This window comes from Coregonus clupeaformis, chromosome 34 (assembly GCF_020615455.1).
Source record: "Coregonus clupeaformis isolate EN_2021a chromosome 34, ASM2061545v1, whole genome shotgun sequence".
Classification (NCBI taxonomy): Eukaryota; Metazoa; Chordata; class Actinopteri; order Salmoniformes; family Salmonidae; genus Coregonus; species Coregonus clupeaformis.
The window spans coordinates 4,476,119-4,495,254 of record NC_059225.1 but is presented as its reverse complement, the minus strand read 5'-3'; the positions used below and the strand labels follow the sequence as shown (position 1 = coordinate 4,495,254).

The 19,136-nt window shown below is 46.3% G+C and overlaps 1 protein-coding gene across 2 annotated transcripts in view; it reads left to right on the top strand.

The window, feature by feature from the left end:
- The window catches only part of LOC121549658 (receptor-type tyrosine-protein phosphatase mu-like), a 294,543-nt gene extending 279,818 nt beyond the window's left edge, over positions 1-14,725 (top strand). For both annotated transcript variants that reach the window (XM_045210375.1, XM_041861450.2), the window contains 4 exons: positions 6,579-6,704; positions 6,785-6,948; positions 13,800-13,935; positions 14,331-14,725. In XM_045210375.1, the coding sequence (XP_045066310.1) occupies positions 6,579-6,704; positions 6,785-6,948; positions 13,800-13,935; positions 14,331-14,384 (480 nt within the window). In that variant the 3' untranslated portion in view covers positions 14,385-14,725. The remainder of the gene's footprint in view (positions 1-6,578; positions 6,705-6,784; positions 6,949-13,799; positions 13,936-14,330) is intronic.
- The last annotated feature ends 4,411 nt before the right edge of the window (positions 14,726-19,136 follow it).

Below are 19,136 nucleotides of genomic sequence, written 5' to 3'. Positions count from 1 at the left end.
TTCTAAAATGGATTAGAAAAAAAAATCCTCATCAATCTACACACAGTACCCCATAATGACAAAGCAAAACCAGGTTTTTACATAAGTATTCAGACCCTTTGCTATGAGACTCGAAATTGAGCTCAGGTATTTGTATTTGTATTTATTATGGTTCCCCATTAGCTCTTCCTGGGGTCCAGCAAAAATAAGGCAGTTCATACAATTTTAAAAACATTACAATACATTCACAGATTTCACAACACAGTGTGCCCTCAGGCACCTACTCCACCACTACCACATATCTACAGTACAAAATCCATTAGTACGTGTGTGTATAGTGCGTATGTTATCGTGTGTGTGTGTATGCATGTGTCTGTGCCTATGTTTGTGTTCCTTCACAGTCCCTGCTGTTCCATAAGGTTTTTTTAAATCTGTTTTTCAAATCAAATTTTACTACTTGCATCAGTGACTTGATGTGGAATAGAGTTCCATGTAGTCATGGCTCTATGTAGTACTGTGTGCCTCCCATAGTCTGTTCTGGACTTGGGGACTGTGAAGAGACCTCTGGTGGCATGTCTTTTGGGGTATGCATGGGTGTCCGAATTGTGCGCCAGTAGTTCAAACAGACAGCTCAGTGCATTCAACGTGTCAATACCTCTCATAAATACAAGCAGTGATGAAGTCAATCTCTCCTCCACTTTGAGCCAGGAGAGATTGACATGCATATTATTAATATTAGCTCTCTGTGTACATCCAAGGGCCAGCCGTGCTGCCCTGTTCTGAGCCAATTGCAAGTCCTTTTTTTGTGGCACCTGACCACACGACTGAACAGTAGTCCAGGTGTGACAAAACTAGGGCCTGTAGGATCTGCCTTGTTGATAGTGCTGTTAAGAAGGTAGAGCGCTTTATTATGGACATACTTCTCCCCATCTTAGCTACTGTTGTATCAATATGTTTTGACCATGACAGTTTACAATCCAGGGTTACTCCAAGCAGTTTAGTCACCTCAACTTGCTCAATTTCCAGTTATTTATTACAAGATTTAGTTGATTTGTGAATGATTTGTCCCAAATACAATGCTTTTAGTTTTAGAAATATTTAGGACTAACTTATTCCTTGCCTCCCACTCTGAAACTAACTGCAACTCTTTGTTAAGTGTTGCAGTCATTTCAGTCGCTGTAGTAGCTGACATGTATAGTGTTGAGTCATCCGCATACATAGACACTCTGGCTTTACTCAAAGCCAGTGGCATGTCATTAGTAAAGATTGAAAAAAGTAATGGGCCTAGACAGCTGCCCTGGGGAATTCCTGATTCTACCTGGGTTATTTTGGAGAGGCTTCCATTAAAGAACACCCTCTATGTTCTGTTACAGGTAACTCTGTATCCACAATATAGCAGGTGGAGTAAAGCCATAACACATATGTTTTTCAGACTATGATCGATAATGTCAAAAGCTGCACTGAAGTCTAACAAAACAGCCCTCACAATCTTTTTATCATCAATTTCTCTCAGCCAATCATCAGTCATTTGTGTAAGTGCTGTGCTTGTTGAATGTCCTTCTCTTTAAGCATGCTGGAAGTTTGTTGTCAATTTGTTTACTGTAAAATAGCATTGTATCTGGTCAAACACAATTTTTTCCAATAGTTTACTAAGGGTTGGTAACAGGCTAATTCATTGGCTATTTGAGCCAGTAAAGGGGGCTTTACTATTCTTAGGTAGCGGAATGACTTTTGCTGCCCTCCAAGCCTGGGGGCACACACATTCTAGTAGGCTTAAATTGAAAATATGGCAAATAGGAGTGACAATATCGTCCGCTATTATCCTCAGTAATTTTCCATCCAATTTGTCAGACCCCGGTGGCTTGTCATTGTTGATAGACAACAATAATTATTTCACCTCTTCCACACTAACTTTACGGAATTCAAAATTACAATGCTTGTCTTTCATAATTTGGTCAGATATACTTGGATGTGTAGTGTCAGCAATTGTTGCTGGCATCTCATGCCTAAGTTTGCTAATCTTGTCAATGAAAAAATCATTAAAATAGTTGGCAATATCAGTTGGTTTTATGATTAATGAGCCATCTGATTCAATGAATGATGGAGCTGAGTTTGCCTTATTTCCCAACATTTCATTTAAGGTGCTCCAAAGCATTTTACTATCATTCTTTGTCATTTATATTTGTTTCATAGTGTAGTTTCTTCTTCTTTTTATTCAGTTTAGTCACACTATTTCTCAATTAGCAATACGTTTGCCAATTGGTTGTGCAGCCAGACTTATTTGCCATTCCTTTTGCCTCATCCCGCTCAACCATACCATTTTTCAATTCCTCATCAATTCACGGGGATTTAACAGTTTTTACAGTCATGTTCTTAATGGGTGCATGCTTATTAGTAACTGGAATAAGCAATTTCATAAATTTGTCAAGTGCAGTGTCTGTTTGCTCCTCATTACCCACCACGGACCAACATATATTCTTTACATTAACTCAACAACATAGGAATCACTACAAAACTTATTGTATGACCTCTTATACACAATAGTAGGCCCAGCCTTTGGAACTTTGGTTTTCCTAGATATGGCTACTATATTGTGATCACTACATCCAATGGATTTGAATACTGATTTCAAACAAATCTCTGCAGCATTAGTTAAGATATGATCAATACATGTTGATGATTTAGTTGCTGTACTGTTTGTAACTACCCTGGTAGGTTGACTGATAACCTGAACCAGGTTGCATGCACTGGTTACAGTTTGAAGCTTTCTCTTGAGTGGGCAGCCTGATGAAAGCCAGTCAATATTTAAATCACCCAGAAAGCATACCTCTCTATTGATATCACATACATTATCAAGCATTTCACACGTTATCCACATACTGACTGTTAGCACTTGGTGATCTATAGCAGCTTCCCAACAGAATGGGCTTTAGGTGAGGCAGATGAACCTGTAGCCATATTACTTCAACAGTATTTAACATGAGATCCTCTCTAATCTTCACATGAATGTGGTTCTGATATATAAACAGCAACACCTCCACCATTGGCATTTCTATCTTTTCTGTAAATGTTATAACCTTGTATTGCTACCACTGTATCATCAAAGGTATTTTCAAAGTGAGTTTCAGAGATCGTCAGAATATGAATGCCATCTGTTACTAGCAAATTATTGATTTCATGAACCTTGTGTCTTAAGCTATATATGTTAACGTGGGCTATTTTGAGCACTTTTCTTCTGGGATGCTTACTTGTTTTTATTGCTTTACTGGGAAGCTTAGCAGCAGTAGATGTGCTCATGTTCTTTATGTTAGTGCAAGGTGAGCTGCACATTGTGGACCTCCTCCAAGGGCACACCGGCTTAGTGCTAACAGTATAAATCTGGTTCTTAAGCACATGATTACTGCATCAGCAGAGGCATTCAGGGCAGTTAGAGGGACATAAATTAGGTTACTTATATTGTGTTTACTGACGCCCCTGGTGTAATGTACATTTGCTGAAGAATTATGACAACTCTGCGTCACAATGGTAGGGATTAGCTGAGCTGGGCTTGGGTCATTGATAAGTCATTGTCTCAACGCAGCCTTATAATGCTGTGAAAGGATCCAGGAACCCTAATTATTTGGGTGGATCCCATCCTCCTTATAAAACGTGTTTTGTTTCCAAAAGCTATCGAAATTGTCAACAAAAGATACACCCATTGAGCTGCAATAATCACGTAGCCAGTTGTGAAGAACAAGAATCCTGCTAAAGCGTTCAATGCCAAGATTCAGAGAGGGCACAGGGCCAGATATGATGTTTTTTTTGTTAGCGTCTAGCAGAGAGTCAATCAGCTCTTCAGTTTCAACTGTTCAGAGCTGCCCTTCATAATGTCATTGAAACCCACATGGACTACGATATAATCGATTTCCATGTCCTGACGTAGTACATTCAGGAGCAGCTTAGTAATGTCATTTACTCGAGCTCCGGGATAGGACATTGGAGCTGACCAAAATCAGGGCTTGCGAGAAGGACGAGGAAATCCGCCCACTCTCACGCGTCACAGGATTCTGAGAACCCTTTATGGATGGGCGAGAAGCAGCATAACTTGAGCCCGTTGCTCCCGGCGTCCGACAGATGGAGAAGCCCCGCTCGATCCAGAGCAGGGACGGAAGGTTGCCGACTTCGAAATCGTGGTAGTAGGCACTGCGGCCGCAGACACAGGTACCCCTAGCGACTAAGGTGCAGGTAGATCAGGCTCCAGAACGCCAAAACTATTCGTTGTTTGTATCTGCTCCGGGCCTCTCGTTGGGAGTGTAGACTGCTTTGCGGGAGGTCGCTGTCTTCGGCTTCCATGGCTCGTGACATGCGACCATCGTTGATTGCCTTTCTCCTCATGCTGTGCTCCTTCGTCTCCGATATCAGATGGGGGAGCTCCGGGCAATACCGGCCAGTCGGATAACGACAAGGCGACGATGCATCCAACAAGCGCGAACTGGTGTAGAAAATGTAAACATTCCACTCTGCATTTTCCCCAGTTTCTTACGTAGGCTGGCGACCTGCGTGATCAAGGAAGCCACCTCAAGCCTATAATCCTTGGCATGTAAACAATTGCTGCATTGGAACTCTGAGTGATCCGGTTTGTCCGGAAACAAAGCGTAATAGATACAGCGCTGGAACCGTTCATTTAGTTCTCCAGACAGAGGGCTCCATTGCAAAACTCATCTGGTACCAGCTTCGTTCGCTTGATGGCTAGCACTAATGGAAACAGGATGCACCTGTTTCCAATGGTCCGTAGAGCTCCGAGACAGAATTGTGTCGAGGCACATATCTGGGGAAGGGCACCAAAACATTTCTCCAGCATTCTCCACCAAGAACACAGTGGCCTCCATCATTCTGAAATGGAAGAAGTTTGGAACCACGAGCTGGCCGCCTGGCCAAACTGAGCAATCGGGGGAGAAGGGTTTTGATCGGGGAGGTGAGCAAGAACCCGATAGTCACTCTGACAGAGCTCCAGAGTTCCTATGTGGAGATGGGAGAACCTTCCAGAAGGACAAACATCTCTGCAGCACTCCACCAATCAGGCCTTTATAATAGAGTGGCCAGACGGAAGCCACTCCTCAGTAAAAGGCACATGACAGCACGCTTGGAGTTTGACCAAAGGCACCTAAAGGACTCTCAGACCATGAGAAACAAGATTCTCTGGTCTGATGAAACCAAGATTGAACTCTTTGGCCTGAATGCCAAGTGTCATGTCTGGAGGAAACCTGGTACCATTCCTACGGTGAAGCATGGTGGTGGCAGCATCATGCTGTGGGGAGGTTTTTCAGCGGCAGGGACTGGGAGACTAGTCAGGATCGAGGGAAAGATGAACAGAGCAAAGTACAGAGAGATCCTTGATGAAAACCTGCTCCGGAGCGCTCAGGACCTCAGACTGGGGCAAAGGTTCACCTTCCAACAGGACAACGACCCTAAGCACACAGCCAAGACAATGCATGGCTTCGGGACAAGTCTCTGAATGTCCTTGAGTGGCCCAGCCAGAGCCTGGACTTGAACCCGATGGAACATCTCTGGAGAGATCTCAAAATATCTGTGCTGGAATCCTCCCCATCCAACCTGACAGAGCTTAAGAGGATCTGCAGAGAAGAATGTGACAAACTCCACACATACAGGTTAGCCAAGCTTTGTAGCGTCATACGCAAGAAGACTTGAGGCTGTAATTGCTGCTAAAGGTGCTTCAACAAATTACTGAGTAAAGGGTCTGAATACTTATGTAAAAGTGATTCTAAAAACCTGTTTTTGCTCAGTCATTATGGGGTATGTTTTGTAGATTGATGAGGGGAAAAAAACTATTGAATCCATTTTAGAATAAGGCTGTAACGTAACAAAATGTGGACAAAAATCAAGGGGTCTGAATACTTTCCGAATGCACTCTGTTTTTAATTTAACAAAGTGTATGGTCCAAAAGTGCAGTTTAACAGAGGGCAATGTTTTTGGTTGTGTGTTCAACTACCAAAAGTCCAATTGGCACTTGAGGGCTGGAGTTGGTTATTCCTCCAATAGAAAGGAGACCAGACCAGTGCAGATACCAGTAGCGTTCAAAGAGGAGGGGAAGGGGTCTGCCTCAAATGGACTCTGGGCACTCAAGCCTGGGGACCTGTCTGTCAGAATGTTGCAGGGATCAAAGAATAGTGTGTGGCAGCTTTTCCCCGCAACACCGCCCCCCTGGGTGGCTACAGTAGCATCTCATTCGCTATTCTGACTGTAGCAAGGCAAACTGGGTACGCTGCTATGGTGGAATGGCCTAGTTTGTGTCATTGTGTTATATCTCATTTGTTGTTTTGGATTAGGCTCAATAGAAAGTGTTTTGCTCGTAATACAGAATCCAATTTTAGGAAGTCCCTAGTAGTCAATGTGACATTCTCAATTGTTAGCCTTAGCAATTCTCACTTCTCACCTCAAAAGTAGTTGTTCCTCAAGCCTCAAACAATGCAAACTCGTCTCTCAGATGAAACGCCTCAGTTGTCATTGCAAAAAGCGAAGCTGTCAATTGTCAGCAACTTCTCTGTTTATTCAATGTCTCATTTTAAATGTGTGTGTAATAAGTGTGTGTTTGTGTGCAGCTGTGTCCCCAGTACTGGCCGGAGAACGGTATGCACCGCCACGGGCCCATCCAGGTGGAGTTTGTGTCAGCTGACCTGGAGGAGGACATCATCAGCAGGATATTCCGCATCTACAACGCTGCACGGGTAAGAGACAGAACGCACACACACACTCTCCAGCTTTCTCACACACGGTCATGCTAACATGTCCACATATCTCTCTCCAGCCGCAGGATGGGTATCGCATGGTGCAGCAGTTCCAGTTCCTGGGCTGGCCCATGTACCGGGACACCCCCGTCTCCAAGCGCTCCTTCCTCAAGCTCATCCGCCAGGTGGACAAGTGGCAGGAGGAGTATGACGGGGGAGAGGGACGTACCGTGGTGCACTGTCTGTAAGTAGGGTTCCAAAGTGTGGGTATATTACTGGAAACTTTCTAAGTTTACCAGTTAACTACCAGAATGATGGTGTCTTTCAAGGATTTAATGTAATCTATCACAAGACATCTAGTGGCCCTTTTGGATACTTCAGATGATCACAGGTGTCTGTAATTATCTCTGGCCCTTTGTGTGGCCTTATCACATGTCAAATATATGAAATAATTAAATAAGATGATTTTTAAATAGAATGACAAAGCTGTAAAGCATTATCCTAAATATAAACCATCAATTTAGTGAATACCATTGGTGTTTAATATGAGCATGCCAGCATGAAATATCTTTCCAAAAAAATGTTTACACACTTTTATTTATTTCACTATGTCAATATGTATTTGTCAATGTTTTGGAATCAAACTGGTGGTAGTTGGGAAAAATGTAAACAGTTGGAAGAGTTGCAGAGTTAATTGAAAATAATGCCATTGTTGATTAGATGCTTTTTTTTCATTAATTAGGCTATATAGACACGTATAAAAAATTACTATAAATCAATAATACAAATAAAAAAAGTTATTCAAGTATGAATTACCAAAGTTACGATAGAATGCCATAGATTTTCTGTTAATTACCAAAATGACTGAAGATCCAGTAACTTTAGTAAATGACCGGTAGCTTTGTAGCCCTATCTGTAAGTACCTACCGGTCATGTCTCAGCCTACACCTACTGGACGGTAGACCTTTAACCTCTGTACTTCCTGAATGGGTGGAGAGAGAAGGGAATCTTGGGTATTTGATCTAACAATCAGATGGGTAATTTTGGTCCAACATGGCTGCCCAAAATGCCACCGGGATCATAGTGACACTGGACCACTCTGATGGGACAGTGTGAAATGTCACGGTCCTCCTCTAATGGTGATCAATTACACTCTAGCCATCAGGATGTAGCCCTCGCGTCTCTCCATCCTGCCTTCTGACAGCCATCTGTAAAGGGTGACATACTGAAGGCCCACCAGACAATGCTCAGTGCTCTCACAAACATTGTCTGTCATCATAATGAACCATAATGAACATAACGCCATTTAAAGGCCCACTTCTTAATTTGAAAAAACAACAAAACAGCAGCCCTGCCTCTTGGTTTGCTATTAAGCTTAGGAATGGGGATGAACATATTCTTCGAATATATGTGTGTGTGTGTGTGTGTGTCAAAATGGCCCAAAACAAATAACTTTCTTCTGGAACTCGTCAGTCTATTCAAGTTCTGAAAAATGAAGGCTATTCCAAATACATTAGTGTCTAGTTTGAGAAACAGACGCCTCACAGGTCCTCAACTGGCAGCTTCATTAAATAGTACCTGCAAAACACCACTATTTAATTATGCTGCCAGTTGAGGACCTGTGAGGCGTCTGTTTCTCAAACTAGACACTCTAATGTATTTGGTCTCTTGCTCAGTTGTGCACCGGGGCCTCCCTCTCCAATATGCGCTGTTCTGTGAAGGGAGTAGTACACAGCGTTGTACGAGATCTTCAGTTTCTTGGCAATTTCTCGCATGGAATAGCCTTCATTTCTCAGAACAATAATAGACTGACGAGTTTCAGAAGAAAATGATTTATTTCTGGCCATTTTGAGCCTGTAATCGAACCCACAATTGCTGATGCTCCAGATACTCAACTAGTCTCAAGAAGGCCAGTTTTATTGCTTATTTAATCAGCACAACAGTTTTCAGCTGTGCTAACATAATTGCAAAAAGGTTTTCTAATGATCAATTAGCCTTTTAAAATAATAAACTTGGATTAGCAAACACGACGTTCCATTGGAACACAGGACTGATGGTTGCTGATAATGGGCCTCTGTACGCCTATGTAGATATTCCATTAAAAATCAGCCGTTTCCAGCTACAATAGCCATTAACAACATGAACAATGTCTACACTGTTTTTCTGATCAATTTTATGTTATTTTAATGGACAAAATAAATGGACATTTCTAAGTGACCCCAAACTTTTGAACGGTAGTTGTATGTATGTATGTATGTATGTATGTATGTATGTATATATATACTGCTCAAAACAATTAAGGGAACACTAAAATAACACATCCTAGATCTGAATGAATGAAATAATCTTATTAAATACTTTTTTCTTTACATAGTTGAATGTGCTGACAACAAAATCACACAAAAATTATCAATGGAAATCAAAATGTATCAACCCATGGAGGTCTGGATTTGGAGTCACCCTCAAAATTAAAGTGGAAAACCACACTACAGGCTGATCCAACTTTGATGTAATGTCCTTAAAACAAGTCAAAATGAGGCTCAGTAGTGTGTGTGGCCTCCACGTGCCTGTATGACCTCCCTACAACGCCTGGGCATGCTCCTGATGAGGTGGCGGATGGTCTCCTGAGGGATCTCCTCCCAGACCTGGACTAAAGCATCCGCCAACTCCTGGACAGTCTGTGGTGCAACGTGGCGTTGGTGGATGGAGCGAGACATGATGTCCCAGATGTGCTCAATTGGATTCAGGTCTGGGGAACGGGCGGGCCAGTCCATAGCATCAATGCCTTCCTCTTGCAGGAACTGCTGACACACTCCAGCCACATGAGGTCTAGCATTGTCTTGCATGAGGAGGAACCCAGGGCCAACCGTACCAGCATATGGTCTCACAAGGGGTCTGAGGATCTCATCTCGGTACCTAATGGCAGTCAGGCTACCTCTGGCGAGCACATGGAGGGCTGTGCGGCCCCCCAAAGAAATACCACCCCACACCATGACTGACCCACCGCCAAACCGGTCATGCTGGAGGATGTTGCAGGCAGCAGAACATTCTCCACGGCGTCTCCAGACTCTGTCACGTCTGTCACGTGCTCAGTGTGAACCTGCTTTCATGTGTGAAGAGCACAGGGCGCCAGTGGCAAATTTGCCAATCTTGGTGTTCTCTGGCAAATGCCAAACGTCCTGCACGGTGTTGGGCTGTAAGCACAACCCCCACCTGTGGACGTCTGGCCCTCATACCACCCTCATGGAGTCTGTTTCTGACCGTTTGAGCAGACACATGCACATTTGTGGCCTGCTGGAGGTCATTTTGCAGGGCTCTGGCAGTGCTCCTCCTGCTCCTCCTTGCACAAAGGCAGAGGTAGCAGTCCTGCTGCTGGGTTGTTGCCCTCCTACGGCCTCCTCCACGTCTCCTGATGTACTGGCCTGTCTCCTGGTAGCGCCTCCATGCTCTGGACACTACGCTGACAGACACAGCAAACCTTCTTGCCACAGCTCGCATTGATGTGCCATCCTGGATGAGCTGCACTACCTGAGCCACTTGTGTGGGTTGTAGACTCCGTCTCATGCTACCACTAGAGTGAAAGCACCGCCAGCATTCAAAAGTGACCAAAACATCAGCCAGGAAGCATAGGAACTGAGAAGTGGTCTGTGGTCACCACCTGCAAAACCAGTCCTTTATTGGGGGTGTCTTGCTAATTGCCTATAATTTCCACCTGTTGTCTATTCCATTTGCACAACAGCATGTGAAATGTATTGTCAATCAGTGTTGCTTCCTAAGTGGACAGTTTGATTTCACAGAAGTGTGATTGACTTGGAGTTACATTGTGTTGTTTAAGTGTTCCCTTTATTTTTTTGAGCAGTGTATGTATATATATGTATATGTGTATGTGTGTATATATTTAATTCAAAATGATCAAAAATGTTTGTCAATCTATCTCAATATTTGACCCATTAGTCTGGCCCAAGTCTACTTTTTTAACCAGACAAATCAGTGTGACATCACGGTGTGAATGTAAATGTGCAATCCGTCCCAGGTGATCTCCACTTACTAAATAGGAGAAATGGAGGAGAGAGGTTGCTGAATTACCAGAGGGAGAGAATCAAATAAAATGAGCTTGTGGTTCCCGATGCTGCCCAGATTTAGCTTTTAAAACCCCAGTGGGAGAGGCTTCTGGGTGGGTCTCTGCCTCCGCTCAATCTGCCCTTCCTTATCTTCAGCAGCCCCACTTTACTCAGAGAAATGGGGGGATGAGGAGGGGAGAGATAGAGGAGGAGGAGAGAAGAGGCCCTAGTTGTGTGGGAAATGAGATTGGAAAGTGGAGGGAAGGAGGACGACAGTGTGTGTGGATGACAGGGTCTTTGTTGATGTATTCTGTGGTTGGTGCTCTTTAACAGGGTTACTGGTCCGTTTTGTAAGACAGAGAGTCCAGGAGAAAAAAAACATAAGTGACTCTTATTGTTAGAGTCTCCGGAGAGATTCCAATCGCCCGACCAGAGCAACCCACACACACAGTCACACACAGGCGCGCACACACACACGATGCTGACAAACAAGCGCTGAAGCGCCGAAACACACTAACCAGAGACAAACAGCCCACACAACACACACACTAAACAAACGTCAGAAAGAAAAGTGTCCATCCCCCTGATCTGACTGTCTATTACCCCCCCGTAGTGTACTATATAGGAAATAGGCTGCCGTTTGGGACTGGACATTCCCCGGAATTATGTATAATGCCAGAGGAATGTGGAGGTTGACAGAGGTTAACTCCTGAGTTGAGAGAGGCGACTCCTGTGAAGGAGGAGTACACCGGTTTTATGCGTAGGGGAGAGTGGGGTAAGTTGAGAAAAGGCAGTAAGTTGAGCCACCCTTGTTTCTAGGAAACCATACACAAAATGTTTAGTTTGACCAAATATTTAGGAAGAGGCCATCATTTCATTTGAGTCTGTGAAGGAAGACACCACATGAAAAAAGTGATAAGCAAGTTTAGGTCCAAAAAAGTGATTGTTCACAAAGTCAAATGAATTTATTGTGTTAGAGGTTTCATGATGCTTGTATCTAAACCAAAGTAGATCGTTTTAAGATTGTTCTATACATCAGTTGGGGTCTCTAACTCCTGAGTGGCGCAGTGGTCTAAGGCACTGCATCGCAGTGCTAACTGTGCCACTAGAGATCCTGGTTCGAATCCAGGCTCTGTCGCAGCCGGCCACGACCGGGAGACTCATGGGCGGCGCACAATTGGCCCAGCGTCGTCCAGGGTAGGGGAGGGAATGGCCGGCAGGGATGTAGCTCAGTTGATGGAGCATGGCGTTTGCAACGCCAGGGTTGTGGGTTCGATTCCCACGGGGGGCCAGTATAAAAAAATAAATATGTATTCACTAACTGTAAGTCGCTCTGGATAAGAGCGTCTGATAAATGACTAAAAATGTCAAATGTAAATGTCTATATGAGGTCCTAAACCTAGCATGAAAATGCATCCTTGTAGCTGTGTGGGATAATATAGTCAAAATGTTTGCCTTGGGGTAAGTTGAGCCAATGGCTGTGGGGTAAGTTGGGGTAAGTTGAGCCAATGGCTGTGGGGTAAGTTGAGCCAATGGCTGTGGGGTAAGTTGAGCCAATGGCCTCGGGGTAAGTTGAGCCAATGGCCTCGGGGTAAGTTGAGCCAATGGCCTCGGGGTAAGTTGAGCCAATGGCCTCGGGGGTAAGTTGAGCCAATGGCCTCGGGGGTAAGTTGAGCCAATGGCCTCGGGGGTAAGTTGAGCCAATGGCCTCGGGGGTAAGTTGAGCCAATGGCCTCGGGGTAAGTTCAGCCAATGGCAAGTTGAGCAAATTAGAAAGAATACTATATTTCCCTTGAAGGAGTGATGCTGAATGTACAAAATGGCTCAACTTACCCTACTCTCCCCTACACTGAACTCAAACTGCTTCCTCTTGTGACATTTTGTGACTCTCAGCTTGCAACTCTTAAAAGCTCTTCGGCTTTTCAGACAGTAAAGTTGACCAACCTGGAGAGTTTCTGAGGAAGAGCAGCTCTTCATGAGAAGTTTACTAACTACTTAGAGAGCCAGCTGTATGTTCCACACAGGGGTGAAAGTAAAATTAATTTATTCCCGGTACAGGACCTCCTATGCACCAAAACATTTGATGGACCTAATCATAGAATTACATATATAATCCCTATTAATTCAATAGGATCTCTGTGGGTCTAGTCGTAAAGATTTGTCATTGAACTATTATTACCTTTTATTGTTGCATAAACACAACCTGTCATGATGTTTTCATCTGATTGTCAAACAATCACTTCAAAGGGCTCCTTTACTAGGCTAACCGTGCACGTTCATCCACTCACAACATATTTTCAGCCTCCAAACAGTGGTGAATGGAAAAATACATGTTACACAAAACACTAAAAAGTGTAATGACATTTGGCGATTGTCATTAGGCCAGAATTTATGCATCCACTGCTGTCCGCACGCGTCAGTGTCGGCCACTCATCTCTGCCTTAGCAAAATGTCAGTGTTCTTGTCAAACCACATCGCATTTTGGAGCGGAGGCTATAGCACCCGTTTGCAAGTCTATTCGCTCATTATTCATGCCTCTGACATGGGGTAATGATAAAAAGTGGTGTAATAGCCTACAGTTTTCTTGACATTTTGTTTAAATTATTTTTGATAGGCTCATGTTTTACCGATATGGCGTACCGCCTTACTTTCACCCATTTCCACACACACTTGAGTATCAGCGGGTGGCCTGGCCACCTCTTGTTGTGGTGGATTGGCAGTAGTGTGGCGCCATCTAGAGGGCAAAATCCAAAACAGCGAGCACAGAAAGAGATGTTGGGAAGTTTAGCCAAGCTTTATGTCAAACATGTCATGTCCCAATCACCATACAACACTGATAATGTTATTCATTCATGAAGCTTACATTTTGTTCAGGTAACACATTACTTAAAGCCGGTATAATGTTGTAAAACTTGGACAAAGGACACTTAATTCGGGGGTGGAAACGTTTTGCAATTCTGACAGGTTCTTATGGACTTTATATAATATCTAGGTCTATGATCCAACCCTACCTCATTTTCTTTCTCTCTCTCAGGAATGGTGGAGGACGTAGCGGGACGTTCGGTGCAATTAGCATCGTGTGCGAGATGCTCCGGCATCAGCGCTCGGTCGACGTGTTCCACGCGGTCAAAACACTGAGGAACAACAAACCCAACATGGTCGACTTACTGGTAAGAACCAGTACTGATCTAGGATCAGTTCTCTCTTTTAGATCATAAGGAATAACATAACATGGACGGGGGGGGGGGGGGTCCTAGATCAGCGCTCTTACTCTGAGACGATTTATGAATATAGACCCAAACCCTTATAGTGGTTCACTGGTCATCGCTACAAATTCTACAGTTACAACACGCTAATGGGTACTTATACGACAAGTTGTGTTGCCAAAGTCAATTGAACTTAACTCCAGAAAATTGCAGTTTACATTTTGAATAAGGAGATAATAACAATGTGATTGTGAATCGCTCAGCCATTATAATGCAATAATTAAAGGCCAAGTCAATTCAGCCATGTCTAGTCCAGTAACTGTCATTGATTATGTACTCTTCTTACCATTCATTCACAGGATCAATACAAGTTCTGCTATGAGGTGGCACTGGAGTACTTGAATTCTGGTTAGCTGGGCTGAAAGCTGCTCCTCCCCCCCCCCCATCGGTCCTACCCCCATACCACAGCCCTCGCAGCTTCCCTGGACTGAGTCTCTTAAACCTGAGTGAATGTTGGTTACTGGAGGACAGAAATGAACTGCTGTGTTCCGCTGGGCACAGGACAGGGTCGTACCATCGCACCGCTACGGATTTAAGAAGAGGGGAGGAAAGAGGGTGGTTGTTTTCAACCAGATGCATTTGCACTGCCTCTCTACTAGACAGTGCTACTGTAACCCCCCAACCCCTCTCCTCTCTACTAGACAGTGCTACTGTAACCCCCCAACCCCTCTCCTCTCTACTAGACAGTGCTACTGTAACCCCCCAACCCCTCTCCTCTCTACTAGACAGTGCTACTGTAACCCCCAACCCCTCTCCTCTCTACTAGACAGTGCTACTGTAACCCCCAACCCCTCTCCTCTCTACTAGACAGTGCTACTGTAACCCCCCCTCAACCCTCTCCTCTCTACTAGACAGTGCTACTGTAACCCCCAACCCCTCTCCTCTCTATTAGACAGTGCTACTGTAACCCCCCAACCCCTCTCCTCTCTACTAGACAGTGCTACTGTAACCCCCCAACCTCTCTCCTCTCTACTAGACAGTGCTACTGTAACCCCCAACCCCTCTCCTCTCTATTAGACAGTGCTACTGTAACCCCCCAACCCCTCTCCTCTCTACTAGACAGTGCTACTGTAACCCCCCAACCCCTCTCCTCTCTACTAGACAGTGCTACTGTAACCCCCCAACCCCTCTCCTCTCTACTAGACAGTGCTACTGTAACCCCCCAACCCCCTCTCCTCTCTACTAGACAGTGCTACTGTAACCCCCCAACCCCTCTCCTCTCTACTAGACAGTGCTACTGTAACCCCCCAACCCCTCTCCTCTCTACTAGACAGTGCTACTGTAACCCCCCAACCCCTCTCCTCTCTATTAGACAGTGCTACTGTAACCCCCCAACCCTCTCCTCTCTATTAGACAGTGCTACTGTAACCCCCCCAACCCTCTCTCCTCTCTATTAGACAGTGCTACTGTAACCCCCAACCCCTCTCTCTCTTAGACAGTGCTACTGTACCCCCCCAACCCCTCTCCTCTCTACTAGACAGTGCTACTGTAACCCCCAACCCCTCTCCTCTCTACTAGACAGTGCTACTGTAACCCCCCAACCCCTCTCTACTAGACAGTGCTACTGTAACCCCCCCAACCCCTCTCTACTAGACAGTGCTACTGTAACCCCCCCAACCCCTCTCCTCTCTACTAGACAGTGCTACTGTAACCCCCCAACCCCTCTCCTCTCTATTAGACAGTGCTACTGTAACCCCCCCAACCCCTCTCCTCTCTACTAGACAGTGCTACTGTAACCCCCAACCCCTCTCCTCTCTACTAGACAGTGCTACTGTAACCCCCCAACCCCTCTCCTCTCTATTAGACAGTGCTACTGTAACCCCCCAACCCCTCTCCTCTCTACTAGACAGTGCTACTGTAACCCCCCCAACCCCTCTCCTCTCTATTAGACAGTGCTACTGTAACCCCCCCAACCCCTCTCCTCTCTACTAGACAGTGCTACTGTAACCCCCAACCCTCTCCTCTCTACTAGACAGTGCTACTGTAACCCCCCAACCCCTCTCCTCTCTACTAGACAGTGCTACTGTAACCCCCCCAACCCCTCTCCTCTCTACTAGACAGTGCTACTGTAACCCCCCCAACCCCTCTCCTCTCTATTAGACAGTGCTACTGTACCCCCCCAACCCCTCTCCTCTCTACTAGACAGTGCTACTGTAACCCCCAACCCTCTGATGAACCCCCCAACCCTCTCTCTCTACTAGACAGTGCTACTGTACCCCCAACCCCCTCTCCTCTCTACTAGACAGTGCTACTGTAACCCCCCAACCCCTCTCCTCTCTATTAGACAGTGCTACTGTAACCCCCCAACCCCTCTCCTCTCTACTAGACAGTGCTACTGTAACCCCCCAACCCCTCTCCTCTCTACTAGACAGTGCTACTGTAACCCCCCAACCCCTCTCCTCTCTACTAGACAGTGCTACTGTAACCCCCCAACCCCTCTCCTCTCTATTAGACAGTGCTACTGTAACCCCCCCAACCCCTCTCCTCTCTACTAGACAGTGCTACTGTAACCCCCCAACCCCTCTCCTCTCTATTAGACAGTGCTACTGTAACCCCCCAACCCCTCTCCTCTCTATTAGACAGTGCTACTGTAACCCCCCAACCCCCTCTCTCTATTAGACAGTGCTACTGTAACCCCCCCAACCCCTCTCCTCTCTACTAGACAGTGCTACTGTAACCCCCCAACCCCTCTCCTCTCTATTAGACAGTGCTACTGTAACCCCCCAACCCCTCTCCTCTCCACTAGACAGTGCTACTGTAACCCCCCTCAACCCCTCTCCTCTCTATTAGACAGTGCTACTGTACCCCCCCCAACCCCTCTCCTCTCTACTAGACAGTGCTACTGTAACCCCCCCAACCCCTCTCTACTAGACAGTGCTACTGTAACCCCCCAACCCCTCTCCTCTCTATTAGACAGTGCTACTGTAACCCCCCCCAACCCCTCTCCTCTCTATTAGACAGTGCTACTGTACCCCCCAACCCCCTCTCTCTACTAGACAGTGCTACTGTAACCCCCCCAACCCCTCTCCTCTCTACTAGACAGTGCTACTGTAACCCCCCAACCCCTCTCCTCTCTACTAGACAGTGCTACTGTAACCCCCCAACCCCTCTCCTCTCTATTAGACAGTGCTACTGTAACCCCCCAACCCCTCTCCTCTCTATTAGACAGTGCTACTGTAACCCCCCCAACCCCTCTCCTCTCTATTAGACAGTGCTACTGTAACCCCCCCAACCCCTCTCCTCTCTATTAGACAGTGCTACTGTAACCCCCCAACCCCTCTCCTCTCTATTAGACAGTGCTACTGTAACCCCCCCAACCCCTCTCCTCTCTACTAGACAGTGCTACTGTAACCCCCCAACCCCTCTCCTCTCTACTAGACAGTGCTACTGTAACCCCCCAACCCCTCTCCTCTCTATTAGACAGTGCTACTGTAACCCCCCAACCCCTCTCCTCTCTATTAGACAGTGCTACTGTAACCCCCCAACCCCTCTCCTCTCTATTAGACAGTGCTACTGTAACCCCCCCCAACCCCTCTCCTCTCTACTAGACAGTGCTACTGTAACCCCCCCCAACCCCCTCTCCTCTCTATTAGACAGTGCTACTGTAACCCCCCAACCCCTCTCCTCTCTATTAGACAGTGCTACTGTAACCCCCCAACCCTCTCCTCTCTATTAGACAGTGCTACTGTAACCCCCCAACCCCTCTCCTCTCTACTAGACAGTGCTACTGTAACCCCCCAACCCCTCTCCTCTCTATTAGACAGTGCTACTGTAACCCCCCAACCCCTCTCCTCTCTATTAGACAGTGCTACTGTAACCCCCCAACCCCTCTCCTCTCTATTAGACAGTGCTACTGTAACCCCCCAACCCCCTCTCCTCTCTATTAGACAGTGCTACTGTAACCCCCCAACCCCTCTCCTCTCTATTAGACAGTGCTACTGTAACCCCCCAACCCCTCTCCTCTCTATTAGACAGTGCTACTGTAACCCCCCAACCCCTCTCCTCTCTATTAGACAGTGCTACTGTAACCCCCCAACCCTCTCCTCTCTATTAGACAGTGCTACTGTAACCCCCCAACCCCTCTCCTCTCTATTAGACAGTGCTACTGTAACCCCCCCAACCCCTCTCCTCTCTATTAGACAGTGCTACTGTAACCCCCAACCCCTCTCCTCTCTATTAGACAGTGCTACTGTAACCCCCCAACCCCTCTCCTCTCTATTAGACAGTGCTACTGTAACCCCCCAACCCCTCTCCTCTCTACTAGACAGTGCTACTGTAACCCCCCAACCCCTCTCCTCTCTACTAGACAGTGCTACTGTACCCCCCCAACCCCTCTCCTCTCTACTAGACAGTGCTACTGTACCCCCCAACCCCTCTCCTCTCTATTAGACAGTGCTACTGTAACCCCCCAACCCCTCTCCTCTCTATTAGACAGTGCTACTGTAACCCCCCAACCCCTCTCCTCTCTACTAGACAGTGCTACTGTAACCCCCCAACCCCCTCTCCTCTCTATTAGACAGTGCTACTGTACCCCCCAACCCCTCTCCTCTCTACTAGACAGTGCTACTGTACCCCCCAACCCCCTCTCCTCTCTATTAGACAGTGCTACTGTACCCCCCAACCCCTCTCCTCTCTATTAGACAGTGCTACTGTAACCCCCCAACCCCTCTCCTCTCTACTAGACAGTGCTACTGTAACCCCCCCAACCCCTCTCCTCTCTATTAGACAGTGCTACTGTAACCCCCCAACCCCTCTCCTCTCTACTAGACAGTGCTACTGTACCCCCCCCCCAACCCCTCTCCTCTCTATTAGACAGTGCTACTGTAACCCCCCAACCCCTCTCCTCTCTATTAGACAGTGCTACTGTACCCCCCCCAACCCCTCTCCTCTCTATTAGACAGTACTACTGTAACCCCCCAACCCCTCTCCTCTCTACTAGACAGTGCTACTGTAACCCCCCAACCCCTCTCCTCTCTACTAGACAGTACTACTGTAACCCCCCCAACCCCTCTCCTCTCTATTAGACAGTGCTACTGTAACCCCCCAACCCCTCTCCTCTCTACTAGACAGTGCTACTGTAACCCCCAACCCCTCTCCTCTCTATT